Genomic DNA, 14,464 nt, shown 5'->3' on the forward strand with positions numbered 1-14,464 from the left:
CCTTTGACCTTTAACCTTCTGTTCCACGTAGTTCAATAAAATTGTATACATCATCAGAAGTTTCTATTCATTATTTAGATTATGTAATAATTCAGATTTTCTTTAACCTTCCTTAGTTTTTGGTTCATAAATATTTGACTTATTTTCCTGACACAGTTTGGTAAACATTTGTGCTTGATGGGAACATCCAGGTTCAAATGTAAACTGCACATTAAAACTAATTTTGGCTCTTCAGCAGTTTATGTTGAAAGAAAATTTTGTTACAGTTTAACACAAACTATGTTCATTTCTAACACGTTATTCAAATAAGGACCTGATAAATCCTTGTTTAATTTTTGCTGACTTCTGTTTTTTTTATTGGGAAATAACATAGGTTTCCATGCTTAAAAATATTGTGCTTTTTGTTTTTTATGTGTGTCACTATTTGTGTTTTCTGACATACTTTGATGAGCTTCCATATGTCAAGTCATGTTTTAATAAGTTTTTCTAGGTGGTTAATTCGGGTTTATTTTAAGAAATATTTTCTCTCATGAGTTCTATGAACTGTGTATAAAAAATATATACAATTAAATGTTTTCAGAATTAATGAGCTTCCATAGTTCTGATATACTTTATTTATTTATTGGAGAGTTGTTTATAAACGTTTTGTCTTTTTGACCTTTTAGTAAGTCCAAACATTTAGTCCAGTTAATTCTAGATGTTTGTGTTCATCATTGCGATTCAATTATTATCAAAAGGCTTTAATGAGTTTCCAAACTTATTAAAAATTAAATAATATTGTTTTAAATATTAATAGGTCCCCATATTCTTAAGAAAGATAGATAATAAAATGTTTTCAGAAAGCTCCAGGGAGTTCTCATTATTTGTTTTTATTTTTTACTTATAGGGTTGTATTGCGCTTCCATTTAAGTTCATTCATCCATCCATTATGTACCCCACCCCATAGCAGCTGTAACTGGCACTAGCCCTCCACAACCAGGTTTTTTTTTTTCTTTTATCTAATTTTTATATTCTTGATCTTTAATGCACTTCCATACTTTTGATATTAGGTTCAGTTTTGTTTTACTATATCATTTTATTTGAAGGCTTTAAATAAGCTTACATTATCTATTTTTATTTACTATTTATACATCCCATTATTTGTATTTTTTTTTTCAGGGGGGTATATTGGGCTTCCGTATGTTTCAAAATTTGTTGTCCAGATTTTGACTTACTGCAATTGTTTTATTTATTATTTAAGCTCTAATGTCTTTATGGACTTCCATAAATTCAGTCGAATTTAGACCCATGTTGTTTTTGTAATGTTTTAGAGGCGTTAATGGTCTTCCATACACGTTGGAGGCTTTATAAACTATTGATCCGCTTCACGCTGGCGTCCTTTCTCTCAGATGTTTTGTTCATGATCAGATTTAATTATTGACGAGGCTCCGTATGGAGCTCTTATATAAACTGTGTCTTTATTGAAACATCTGAAGCTCTTTGTGTCCGGTTTCTCCGGCTGTTTCTCTGATATTTTTCGGGCTTTTTGGAGGAACATCAGACGGTAGTGAGCCTCAGATTGGGGATGCAGGCTCCTTCCCTCCCCCTACCAGAGGACAAAGACTAAAATGGGTCAGACAAGCAGCAGATCCTCCGCACCAGCCATCATGTAACGTCCTCCATCCTCTGCAGGCGGAGAACAGCCGGGTTCGTTATTAAGACTACAGAAACGCGTCCTCTGCCTTCTTTTTGTTTGAGCATCATGTCCTGTCGGGACGGCTGAGGCTTCTTACTGGAACTAAGCTGGTTTGAACAAACACCGACTCATCACATCACATCACTGGACGATGGAGGCGGCGCCGAGGTAATCTGTGTCCCCGCTGACCGCTCAGGTAACAAAACGCATTTCGGCCGCTTCGTGTCCCAATTAGGCTCCATTACCGCACCAGTAAAACCAGTACAGGGCAGGTTTGAAGGGCAGGTGCTGTGTGTAGCAACACATTAGCTTCGTGCTAAGACTCCAGCTTATAGATGCGGTCATGTGTGCAGCGCATTTCATTTATTACACACTTTATTACAGATTTTTGGCCTTGAGCTCAGGCTCAGCCCGGGCAGGTGCTCTCAAGTTCTTATTATCCAAAAGGAGCTGAGAGAACAACAGCTGCAGTTCTTCTGACGTCCAGCAGGGGCTCCACAGAGTCAGTCCCCATAGACTCCCGTGTTATAAATTGACGTTTATTTCCTCTCTTCATAACAGCTGGGATATCTGTGTGACGTCATCCTGCTGTTGATGTGATGTATGGATGGAGTCAGTGCCTCAATCATAGATTTTATATAAAAGATGGAATAGCTGCTGGAGCTTGAGGTTTTTCACTGTCGCAGTTTTTGGCTCATGGGCTAATGACTTGTGATTGGCAAGTCTGATTCTAATAACAGGCAAATTTTACAAAAAGATCTTTGAGTTTTATTTAGTTAAACTTGAAACTATAGTCTGAAATCAGAAAAGTATCACAGAAGTCACAGTTTTGGCTTTTTATACTGTTATTAAGGTTCAGGTTTTAGATCTCTAAAATTGGACTTTTTTATTTATTCATTTTTCAGGTAGCAACTTTTAGCCATGCAGATAATTTACTCTTAGCCCTGAACTCACTTATTTAAACTCTGTTGAAGTTTAATGTCAGACTAATGTCAGAGATGTTACAGGAAAGGTTCATCCAAGCACCCATTAAAACGAGGACTAGCGAGATTATATACCACGTTCTGATGTGGATTTCTAAAAAGATGAAGTCATATTTGGAGTTAGTGAAGTCGAGTTAGTTGACATATAATGATGTGCTGCCTGGTGGCTACTTACAGAGTCATGGTTAAGCTAGTATAACACATTAGCACAGGGAAGATGGAGAATGAGGGTTAAACTGCTGTGAGTAAAAGTTCATGTTGAGGGTTCTTGTTGGGTAGAGGACGATGCTGACATAAAAACAGGGTCATCATGTTGTTGTGAATAAGGAGCACTAATCTGTCTGATAGTGGCTCAGATAACAGCAGCTGTAAAGCTGATAGGAGAGCAAAAGTCCTAAAGTCCTGCTCTGTGGACTGTGGACCCACAGAGCTGCTGAGCATCTAAAGGAGGACTGTTCACACGGTGAGTTTCTGCTCTTAATTATTAAATACTCAAAACTCTTTAGACAAACTAACGTGTTAAGTAGGCTGTACATGGAAACAAGGTCCTCTTCATCTTCTGTACTTGTGCAATGGGAGCTGGATTTATTCCACCAAATCCAAACGATGATCTTTCAACTATATTTAAATTTTTGAGGATGTGGATGAGATCACAGTAAAGCAAATGTGGTAAAAAAAAGATGAGTGTAAATTTTGCTTATGTAGCCAAAAACACTGCGTTTTTAATGTGCTTAGCAGACACACCACAGAGAAGCATCCCAGCAGCAGCCTAAAGTCACACCAGGTGTACTTTTTAATAGGCTCTGAATCAGGCTGCACGGAGCAGAAGTGGGCAGGAAGTGACAAACAGGAACTACAAAGTGGATTTGATGTGTTTTAGAAATCAAAGCCCGCCTGCACATGACAAAAGTCAGTTGGAGACTCAATGCGAAAATGTGCACCTGGTTTACTTCCAGGATTCTCCACGAGACGCCTCAGGATGCTACAGGAAAAGTGCACACAGTATCATACTGTATAGAGTCTAATTCTAAACCTCCTCACCTGTGATGATCTTTCACATGAACATCAAGGCAGTTTGAAACAGAAGTTGAGGTTGGAGTGCACAGTGTAAGTGGTAATGGATGTGTTCTCAGAATCTTTTGATTACACCCTCCATGAGTAAACGCGATAATCAGGATGTAGAACACTTTGTAACGTGAGGTTAATGTTTACCTCACCACAGATAACACCTGAACTAATAAGAGCTGTAAGGAGTAATATGTAATCACAGTCCTCTTCTCTACCATCTTAGCAGTATAGAATAACTTAAATATGGTGAAATCCACCTACAGTATAAGGGGCTTCTGATGTCCTCATCAGTCTAATCAGGGGCTCTCTAAGTTTTGATGACTTCATCGATTTGTAGATCCTTTGATTCTCTTGTGCAATATTATTTTAAAAAGTGCTTCTAACATTTTTAGTGCTATGCAGCTGACACCCAGCTGTATTTAACCATGAAACAAATCAACTAGTTAAATTACAGGCATGACTTAAAGGCCTGGATGACAAAACTGAGGTTATGGTACTCGACTCTATCTTGGAAAAATGGTGTCTAACTAGATGTTTACTCTGGATGGAGTCCAGCAACACTGTGAGGAACCTCTGAGCCATTCTTAATCAAGACATATAGGACTGCTGTGTGGACATATCTTTTCTTTTTCTTTTCTTTGGGGGTAGCTTTTATTGCAATAAAACAATGGCGAAAAGACAGGAAAGCTACGACAACTACAAGACATGCAGCAAAAAGCCTTGGGGCACATTTAAACCCAGGTCTTTGCATTAGCCCCACAGGACATGGATCACCTGCTCTACCCAGTGAGCTAAATCATTGCTCACACTGGTCTGGTTAAACATTAACTGTAGATGAATGTGACATACAGTAGTGGATGCAGGATGCACTTTAAAACCACTCAGTGGAGATGGATTGGTTATACCCTTAAAGAATGTGATGTGGTGCGACAGGTGCATTTTATATTTGACCTGTTCTGTAAGCATCCACCTTTGAAATACACAGCTGAATGAACCTGTGCTACAACCATGTGGTGACTTGATATAGCCTCATGAACATATGCCATTGCTGGAACAGGAAATATATATGCAGGATGTCAGGTGAAGCAGAATGGGCCCTCTTTAAGGATCTACGTCAGATTTTCAGTCACAACAATTTATGTAAAAGATTTTTGCACTTCTGTCTGTAAGCGTCAACCACTGGAGTGGAAAAATGAAACACTGAAAGCATGATTCCTCTAATGTTTAGCTCAGGCCCCAACAGTGTGTCAATCCCCAAAGACTCTCATATTAAATGTACAGCCTGCTGTGGTCTCTGTAGGTTTAAAGTTTCTATTATTAGAGGCGTGGCCTCTTTTCCTTTTCCTTAATTTTGATGCAGCGCTGGAATATCTTTAGATTAGCAGTCTGAATGCTTCTTCCACCACATTTTTCTCTCTGATTCAAACATCTTTCTGACCTCGTTCAGTAGTAATCTAAAAAAAGAAACTGCCCCGCCACATCCTTCAGGAACAGCTTCCATTTTTAGGTTTCTATTTTCTCTCCACAGATCTAATTTTGCTCTCTTTGTGGTCCAAGACAGATCTGGGACTCTGAGACATCCTGACAAGGGTTTGAAGTCTCAGACAAAGTCCAAGAAAGACTTAATAAGATGTACTAAAAGGTTTGACTTAAAATAATGGCTCCCAAAAAATCCACCTGACGTTTCCTGCCCTTTTTTCTCGTTCAGTGTCATCTTGCCTCTGTTGTTCTGAGTGTTTGTTGTGAAACACTTAAAGTGATGATATCATTGATTAAACTTTAATAACAGTGTGTTTGTGCTCTGCAGTTCATCTCTGTGGATTTCTGCTGTCCTGCTCTGCACACCGAGGCCTTTCTGATCTGAGTACGCCCACTGCAGCCATGACCCTTCCCACCTCTGAACGACCCTCGGGGACGCTCATGCTGTTTGTTTACGCTGCTTTCACACTCATAGTGATGATGTCACTTCCCGTGTCAGCACTGGAACCGGAGACGTGTTTCTCCAGGCAGCACCAGAGCGCCATAGTTGACGTCAGGCTGGCACTAAATAGACCGACAACAGCCATGGATGCCCGGGTGGTCCACTCTGAGCGGGATTGCGTCCTCGCCTGCTGCTCAGAGGAAGTCAAACAAGGTGAGCAGAGTGAATGGGGAACATGGGGGTCAAGGTTATGTTTTTTTAAAGATATGTTTAAAAAAACTGTGTCTGAACCATGAAGCATGTAGCTAAAGTAAAAGCACTCATTAGTCTATCCATAATATTATTGGATACTACTAATCCAGTTAAAGCTTTAAAATAAATGGTATGGAGTATAAAGTAATATATTGGCATCTAAAGTCTGGTAGAAGTGGAAGCAGCATAAAATAGAAATACTGTACTTCAGTAAGAAGTACAGTTTTAAAAAGCATTACTTAAGGAAATGTACAAAAGGTTACATTCCAATTTGACACTAATCCAAGCCAGCGGCATCTGTGGGGACCAATTATAAATGGTGGGCTGGTGCCACCCTATGCTCATTCCATCCATTTACACCCATGCAAAATCATCACCAGGATCTATAGAAACAACAGCAATGACTGTATGTCCCAGATACCTTTGTATAGTGCTGAGGAAAGCCTGAGAACTGAGGTCACGCTGCCCCTGGTGGTGAAAGTTTTAGGTAAATTGTGCAGATTGTAAATTTAAAAATTTACCTTCAAAACCAGACAGAAGCAAAATCAAAGCTTCATTAAAGGGGAGCTGCTCTTCTTGTTTCATCATGTATACCTAATTCAGTCAGAGAAAGTATAACCCAGGTTACTGGCTTTGACGGCCACATGTCACCATCTAAAGACTATATCTGGTTTTTAGTCAGTGTTTTTTTTTTTTCTGTAACCACCGCTACCGTGGGATATATCACAGTTTCTCTATGGTAGGCTCATCAGTCTCAAAGGTCACAGCAGACCACTATAAGCCAAAAACTGTGACTCAAAAAAGTGAAAGGAAAAAACTAACTTTGTGTTTCTGAAGGTGCTAAATGCAACATGGTGGTTTTCAACGGGAACAAACACGCTGGCGATGAGAACTGCTTCCTGTTCCACTGTCAGATGGAGCAGGACTGTCCTTTAACGAAGGCTCAGGAGGGCATCAACACCTATGACATCTACAAAGGTACGTCAGATACTCATTGTAAACACAGAAAATGACTTTAATAATGATGATTAAATGCATAATGAACAAAGACATGAGTGACCCAGCTTTGCATACATTCAGCTTCGGATTCTTGAAGATTTTTAATAAGTAAATTTAAGCCAAAACTAGAAGTATTATTGATTAGTTTAGAAAATAGTTTTCATTTTTCACCGTAGGATCTTCACTTCATTATTATTAAAAAAAAAAACAAAAGCAAAATTAATGATAATGATATTATCTTGATACCTGTGGAAGATCAGTCACGTTAATCAATTACCCTCCCCACACACATTTTTGGCTGTGCTTTCTGTGTGGAGTTTGTATGGGTTTTCTCCAGGTACTCTGGCTTCCTCCCAGAGTCCAAAGACATGCAATTAGTGGGGTTAGGTTAATCAGTGATTCTAAATCCGGTCTTTAAGCGATGTTGTGATGAATCCTGCTTCTGGGCCCAAACTACTCTGCGTTTAATAAGGCTGTTGTGTTTTTAACATTTTAATTAGTGCTGTCAGCGTTAATCTCGTTAAAATGACGTTAACACCATAACTGCATTAACATGTTAACGAGCTAAACGTGTTAATGCGTTGTCGCCGTGCAGCCCCACACACGGGGTGATCCGCGTTAACTCACTAACAGAGATTTGCTGCGTTAATGCGGTTATGGCGTTAGAGTCATTTTAACGAGATTAATGCTGACAGCACTAGTTTTAATGCTTTCATCTTGTTCTATCTAATCCCCAAAAGCCCCTAAAAACAGTCAGTGATCACTGTCAGCCTCTCAGTTTTTATTACTGCTATTAATTTTAAAGCACAGTTTTTAAAACCTTGCGATGTAACTACAACCCAGGCAATGCAGCAGTATATTAATTACTAACCGCGTATTGTGGATGGATTAACTCAGTTGTTCTCCTGGCTGAAGTTTGGTCCATTTACAGCATCCTGCCATGCGATTGCATTTATCCCTAACCATTGGGAACCCTCACGTTACCTTTTATTGAGTGGAAAAAAGTTAGTGTTCGTCCTCCAGCGTCACTGTGTATATTATGCTAACATAGCTGTGTCGCTAGCGATCACCTAGTACATCATTATATACCAGCTAGTCAAGCTTCAGTAACCCAACAAAACGTCCCTGCTGTTTACTTTCCTGTGATAGTAAAGGTGATAACAGAGCTGTACGTCTTAATTTGTTTTCAGAAATCTCTCAGTCAGAACATGGTATATTCTATTTAGATGCTAACTCACTGCTAACTTCTAACTCCATTAAATTTCATAAATTCTATTTTCATGAATGCCTGGATGTTAAACTTAATTGTTACCCCTAGAAGAGCAGCAATGTTGATCATTTTATTACAGATGAAAGAATTTAGACAGTTTTTCAACTCTCAGTAATGCCGCAGTGATCGTTTGTCTTAGGGACCTGCAGCGTAGTTTGGGCCCAGACATAGCTAATGACGGCAGACTTAAAGACTGGATTGCCTTTAGGTGCAAATGTGATCACGACTGGTTGACTGTCTCTCTGTGTTAGCCCTGTGCATGTCTGGGATAGGCTCCAGACCCTCCCCCTGCAACCCTGAACTAGATAAGTGGAAGGGAATGGATGAATAATTAAACTCAAAATACAACTACATAGAGGTCCATAACAATAACATTAGCAAATAATATACAATGTTATTATATATGTGCATTATTGATGTCCTATTTTCAAATATCATGGTTATCATGAATACCTTCACCTGTATATAAAAGAATAATAATTTTAAATATTAATGTGTCAAATTTCCTGTTTCATGAAAGATAGTTGACAAGCACCTGAACAAACATTTCAAATGATGGGGTATATTTTATGTCCTGGAGTTTGTTCCCCAGAGAGTTAATGGACAGTATGCTTCTTTCACAGAAAGCATGTAGTTAAGGCCCCAGTGAGATTTGAACTCACAACCCTTGGTTTACAAGACCAGTGCTCTAACCCCTGAGCTATGGAGCCCTATATGTCAGCTTGAGACATACCTGTAATATGTGACATACCACTAAACCCAAACCATTCATGGATGGTTGTTACCAAATTGGATCAAATGTCAGTATAATTGTTTTTCAGCCTTCTTAAACTCACTTTTTCTTGTTTGTGTTGAATTTTGGATGATTGTGGAGTTTTGCTGCCCCTGCTGACCAAACAATTCTATACAAATCTTTAAGTTTATGTCTTCATGTTTTCTTTCCTGCACAGGTTTACTTCATCCAACCACTGTGAGACCTCCCACCACTACCACCACCACAACCACCACCACACTGGCACCAACTACGCCAACAACTGCACAACCAACAACTGCACAACCAACAACCCCAAAAAGTATAACAACAACAATGCCACCAACCACTATCACAATGACAACAACCACTACCACAACACAACCGACTACCACTACCTTACCATCAACCACAACCTCAACCCCTACCTCCACCCCCACCCCAACACCTCCACCCATCATCATAATTGCCACAATGGCAGCAGTGACCTCATCACCCACCACTGCAAAAGCATCACCTCTTTCCACCACCTCCATGAAAAAGCCTAATAAAACCACCAAAAAGCAAACTAAAACCTCCAGGAAAGGAAAAATTCATCCTATCAGCATCACCACCACCCAGCCAACTCATACTTCCACCCCCACCACAACCCCAAACACCACCCCCACCACCACTCCAACCACCTCATTTCCTGTTGTAACAATGAACAAGGAGGCCAAATACAGAACTACTGAAAAACTTCAGCCAAACACTGAAACCACCACGACCACGACTACAACACCTCCAACCACCACACTTTCAACTACCACAACAACCACAACCACGCCTCCAACCACCACCACTACTATTCCGTCAACTACCACCACAAACCCCCCTCCTCCACCTTCAACAACCACTCCCACCACTACCACAACAACAACTACAACTACCACCACCACCACTGAGGCCCCCACCACCAGGACAACGCCCGCGGCGACTCTTTTAATTGTCCCCAAAGGTGCTGTTCAGTCTGACCACATCCTCCAGAATTCAAGTGCTGCCAGAGGCAAAGGGATAGCAGCACATGGAGCAATGAAAAGCGGCATGGTGGCATTTGTGGTGCTGGTGCTTGCCATCCTCACAATGGCCCTTGCCATTGGAGGCCGAAAAGCAATGGAGTCCTTCGACAGACGCCACTACACGAGACTGGAACTCAATGATCTGCACTACGAGGTGTGACAAGGAAAGCGTTTCAAGGACAGAAGCCCAGAGGGGCAGTGAGATTTATTGAATTTATTCAATTAGTTTAATAGCACAAAGTTACATAATAATGGAGCACCCACATCACCTCCTGAAAGGTTTGTCATACTGTGGAGAACACTGGATTGTGATTGGCCGGAGAGTACACATAATATTTAGTTTCTTTGCATTTAAAACAGCTGTCACTTTTTGATCTTCTACAGAATAGGGCACTGCTTTGCTAGCAACATTTTTTTCTGTTTTTAACACCCAAACCACCAATGTTATGTAAAAGATAGACACAGATACTGATATTACCTGTTGGTTTGTGACCATTGCCATGTTGCTATTTTAAAACTGGAGGCAAGCTGAAAGAGAAACCAAGGGGTGCTGTGTGTTCATACTTTAGTAACTTTTTTTCTGAGTAGAGAAATTATGGCCTCCATGCTGTTTCAGCTAGCACTATCAAAAACTCATGAGTGCCATTTCAATTAACATCTGAAAACAAAATTTCCTGCATATGTTTGGGTTTTGAAAGAGATCACCACCTTTGTTATTTTAAAAAATTGGTCATAAGACCAATTTTGAGGAAAGAAAAACCCTGTAAAAGCTAAGCTAAGCTGGCTTAGCTAGCTGAACTTTATGTTTATAACAATAGTGAACAAACTCCGCCCATTCCAGATTTTCTAACAAAGAAGTCGTTCAACAAACTCACCAGTCACGTGATTTTTAAAGTCTTCACTGCTGATTATTTCAGCTTTATTCACCTTAAGTGACCATGTCCATCTTTTATATACAGTCTGTAGGTAAAGTACAAAGATGACAACCTCATTCCATTTCAGACTCCGCCTCCTTAAACTCATCACAGACCAATCATGGACTTCATACCTTAATTTTTCTGTTATTGGTGTTAACAAAAGAAAAAAATGGTAGACTTATATTGAAAAGTTCTCACAATGAAGACAAAATATCTCTTAATTTAAAAACTATTCTTAGAATTTATTTGAGGTGTTTTTGTTGTGTGAAAAAAAAATCAAACTTTGAGATATTTTTTGGGCTTTTATTTTTTTTAGATTATTTGACTTCTCATGAGACAAATTCCTCAGATGTTACTCGATCTTTTTAAGTCTTATTAAGTGATAGTGCAACTTTGAAGCAGCCTTCAGACTTTAGGCGGTAACACTGCCCTTCTGTGGCCTCTCAGATCACATGATGAGCTCAGAGTTCTGCTGGGAAGCTCATTGGTCCAAAACTTCAGCTGACGATGGAACAAAGAACAAACAGCAATATTTTTACTCGTAGAAACTCAGGAAGCTTCTGAAGTGGACTGGCGAGAAGAAACTCTATACAAGCGGACTCTGATTCAGATTCTGGCCTTCTTCTGATTCGCCGCGGGGTCGCGGGGCCCTTTGTGTATACACCTGCATGTCTTCTTCCTCCCACATGCTTCAGCCATACGAGCCTGTGATTGCTTCTTAAATCACCTGACCGGTGTAGATGTCAGACTCACTCTCTCACTGTGGTGTTTTTGTATTTTGTATTTCACATGTGGATAAATATTCAAACGATGGATGCAATCCTTTGAAAATCGATGCACTATTGTATCCTGTGTTTTTTTTTTAATGATTATGATCTGCTGATTTTTTTTCATAAGTAAGAGGACACTTGCTGCGCACTATTTTCCTATAATGACGTTTGTATTGTACTGGATGTGCAGAAACGAGACTGCTATAGCGTCACTTCACCACCAGGTGGCAGCAGCAGCAGTCCGATAAACTGAAGCTGCACCAATAAGGCGTTTTCACTGATACTGCTCTGATTTTTACTTTGATTGTCTAATTAATAATTACATGGATGGTAATAGTTTGGTCTTGTTTTGTGAAGTGATGCTTTTGCATAAGTTTGAACTTTGATGTTTCGTTCTTGTAAGGATTAAAAAACTGTTGATTTTTGAAAAGTTTCTGAGTCTGCAGATTTATTTTTGCCTGAGTGTGTTTGATTTTAAATAGAACCACTGCGATTTTTTATCATCTGCGTGATCCACCAGCAAATAATCAAAATTAATCTTGTAAAGTTGTTCCAAATTAAATAAAATTTCACATTTATCACACCATCACATTTATTACTGTTCTGTATTAACCAAACTGGGAGCAGGTTCATTACAGCAACAAAAATAATCAGCCTGAGTCTGAGAAAAGTTTCCACCTGACCCATCTGTTTTTTAAATCTACAACAACTTAAATATATGTCATGGAGCCATGCATGCTTCTACCTTCATATAATGTGTATTTTCAGAGTAACTTGCTGTCAAAGTTAAGATTTATCTAACTTGTATTATAGGTTTTTGAGTATTTTTACTGTTTTAGGGCTGAAAAAAAAACAACCCCACATTTAATCTCTGTTAAAAACTGCAAACAAACTCCCAAAGGTCTCAGTCTTATGTTAGTGCAGATTTCTCATAAACTTGAGTTTTTGGTCGATGCTGTTCTTGATCAAGCTTCTTTTCTATCATGTCCAGCTGAGCTCCATCTTTGGACAAATTCTTGGTGCAGGTTCAACAGTTGAGAATTGTTTGACAATTCCTCAAAATTTCAAGTTTTTATATTTTCACTTTTCCAGATATATTTATGTATGCTGAACAAAAATTATTTTGAAGAAGGTTAAATGTTTTTTTTATGATTTAGTGAAGAACAATCATAAGCATTTCACAAGTTTCAAAGACTTTTATTGGCCATAAATATGGCACAGGGCTAATATGTATGCAAAAAGTTAACGTTTACAGTGTCGACCCTTCTGTCTGTCAGTTTCTGGGCCCTAGATGGTGATCCTCCTGCTTTATCACAGTTCCAAGATTATCACTATTCGACTCAAAAACTAGCATAAAAACATCCTTAGACTGATGATCTTCCAGCAGGATGTCTTTTGTCTTTTGTCGCAAGATAAAAGTGGTAACTAAGAGGCTTTGAGATCATCAAATAAACATTTTGGATCCTTGGCCAGGAAGCTTCCCAAACTTCACATCAAGAATCTTTGCTCAGCACTGTAATATTTACTATAGTGGACTTAAATCATATATTATACTGACTCTCCTGTAAGTGTCTGAAACTGGATTTCTTACCATTGTTCTTCACTAGATCACAAACTCGTACAAAAAAAAGCTAGATAAAAACTGAAACAGCAAAATGTATATAAAACACTAAATATGTGGCACTGCCAAAACCTTTGGTCATGACTGCATAAAAATAAACTTTAATACTCTAATGTGTTTCTGCTTGTGGCCTTCATCGGGGCCATCATAAATATAACAAACATCATATATATCTAACCAGAAGCATACTTACCTTCTTACCCTTTGAAATGTTGCCTGTAATGTGTTTTATGATGATCCTGATGAAGTCCACAACCTCAACATTTGTAGTAAAGCTGTTTATTATGCAACAGGTGCTTCAGAGCTGCTCTCGACGCCGCTTGGCAGAAAGTGATCATCTGCTCTGTTTCAGGAATGATTTTGACTCCTAAAGAATCATGGCTAAAACATGAGCCTGGCATCAAATGTAGGTAAAAAAGAGACCTTTGCTCTGACTTCAGGGAGCAGCCACTGATCACACATGCTGACGTGACTCTTGAAAGTTTACCCAGAATGCACTTTTTAAAGTTTTATTCGGTGAATTATCATTAAACAGATCAAACATCCATGGTTTCAAACCTTGTTCCTGTTGCTCTAAATCTAGATAATAACAATAAATTGGTGCAGTTTATTCAAGTAATGATTTATCTCATGATACTGAAGCTCAAATGATTCATGTTTTTAACAGAGCTTAAATGAGTTTTTCAGCACTTGAAATTTCATGTGGATATTCGCCATACTTACAAAAGTATCATCAAGTCTAAACCCAATCCTATGAACTCAGTCACTGATCAAATAGTGTGATGTATATTGTGATTGAACTCATGAAAGGCACGTGATCAGGTATGTGGTAGTTAATATGTTAACAAGTTACCTCATATTCCTGAGACTGTGAGGCAGTTTTGCTGACCTGGTGATTAAACCCTGAAATTTTTTAAATGAGATGCTTTCCTTTCCTCTTAGCTGGACATTTGTGTCCCGTCCACCTTGCTTGTAATTTTACAGTCCTGCTTTCACTTCCACATCTCCCACAGATACATTCATTAGATAAGACGAGAGTGATCCACACTTTATTAAATCAGCAAGAGGTTTTAGAAAAGCTGTTACTCTGAAATAGGAAGTGTACTCTGTAATCCGAGGCCTCACATCCTCAGTGAACTTTCTCCTTCTGAAAGCTTTTGAGAAATCTTGCATTTTCTG

The 14,464-nt window shown here is 39.0% G+C and overlaps 1 protein-coding gene, 1 long non-coding RNA gene and 1 other non-coding gene across 4 annotated transcripts in view; 1 reads left to right on the forward strand and 2 right to left on the reverse strand.

Moving 5' to 3' along the window:
- The window catches only part of LOC146499214 (uncharacterized), a 170,900-nt gene that overhangs the window by 17,023 nt on the left and 139,413 nt on the right, over positions 1–14,464 (reverse strand). The gene's annotated exons all lie outside the window — the stretch shown is intronic.
- On the forward strand, positions 1,232–12,094 carry mansc1 (MANSC domain containing 1). 2 transcript variants are annotated; one of them, XM_085138162.1, is made up of 4 exons: positions 1,324–1,871; positions 5,534–5,860; positions 6,737–6,877; positions 9,119–12,094. In XM_085138162.1, exons 2-4 carry the CDS (start codon positions 5,608–5,610, stop codon positions 10,135–10,137), a joined length of 1,413 nt encoding a protein of 470 aa, XP_084994288.1. In that variant the 5' UTR covers positions 1,324–1,871; positions 5,534–5,607; the 3' UTR covers positions 10,138–12,094. The 2 variants fall into 2 exon arrangements, with proteins under 2 accessions (XP_084994287.1, XP_084994288.1); XM_085138161.1 differs by having other exon boundaries at positions 1,232–5,860.
- trnat-ugu (transfer RNA threonine (anticodon UGU)) lies at positions 8,806–8,878 on the reverse strand. The gene has a single exon. It is a non-coding gene; the product is annotated as a tRNA-Thr (tRNA).

Source organism: Neolamprologus multifasciatus, chromosome 17 (assembly GCF_963576455.1).
Source record: "Neolamprologus multifasciatus chromosome 17, fNeoMul1.2, whole genome shotgun sequence".
NCBI lineage: Eukaryota > Metazoa > Chordata > Actinopteri > Cichliformes > Cichlidae > Neolamprologus > Neolamprologus multifasciatus.

Coding starts and splice junctions, on each gene's coding strand:
- mansc1 (XM_085138161.1), top strand. CDS start 5,608: ATGACCCTTCCCACCTCTGAACGACCCTCGGGGACGCTCATGCTGTTT. Junction 5,861..6,736: donor CTCAGAGGAAGTCAAACAAG/GTGAGCAGAGTG, acceptor GTGTTTCTGAAG/GTGCTAAATGCAACATGGTG. Junction 6,878..9,118: donor CACCTATGACATCTACAAAG/GTACGTCAGATA, acceptor TTTCCTGCACAG/GTTTACTTCATCCAACCACT.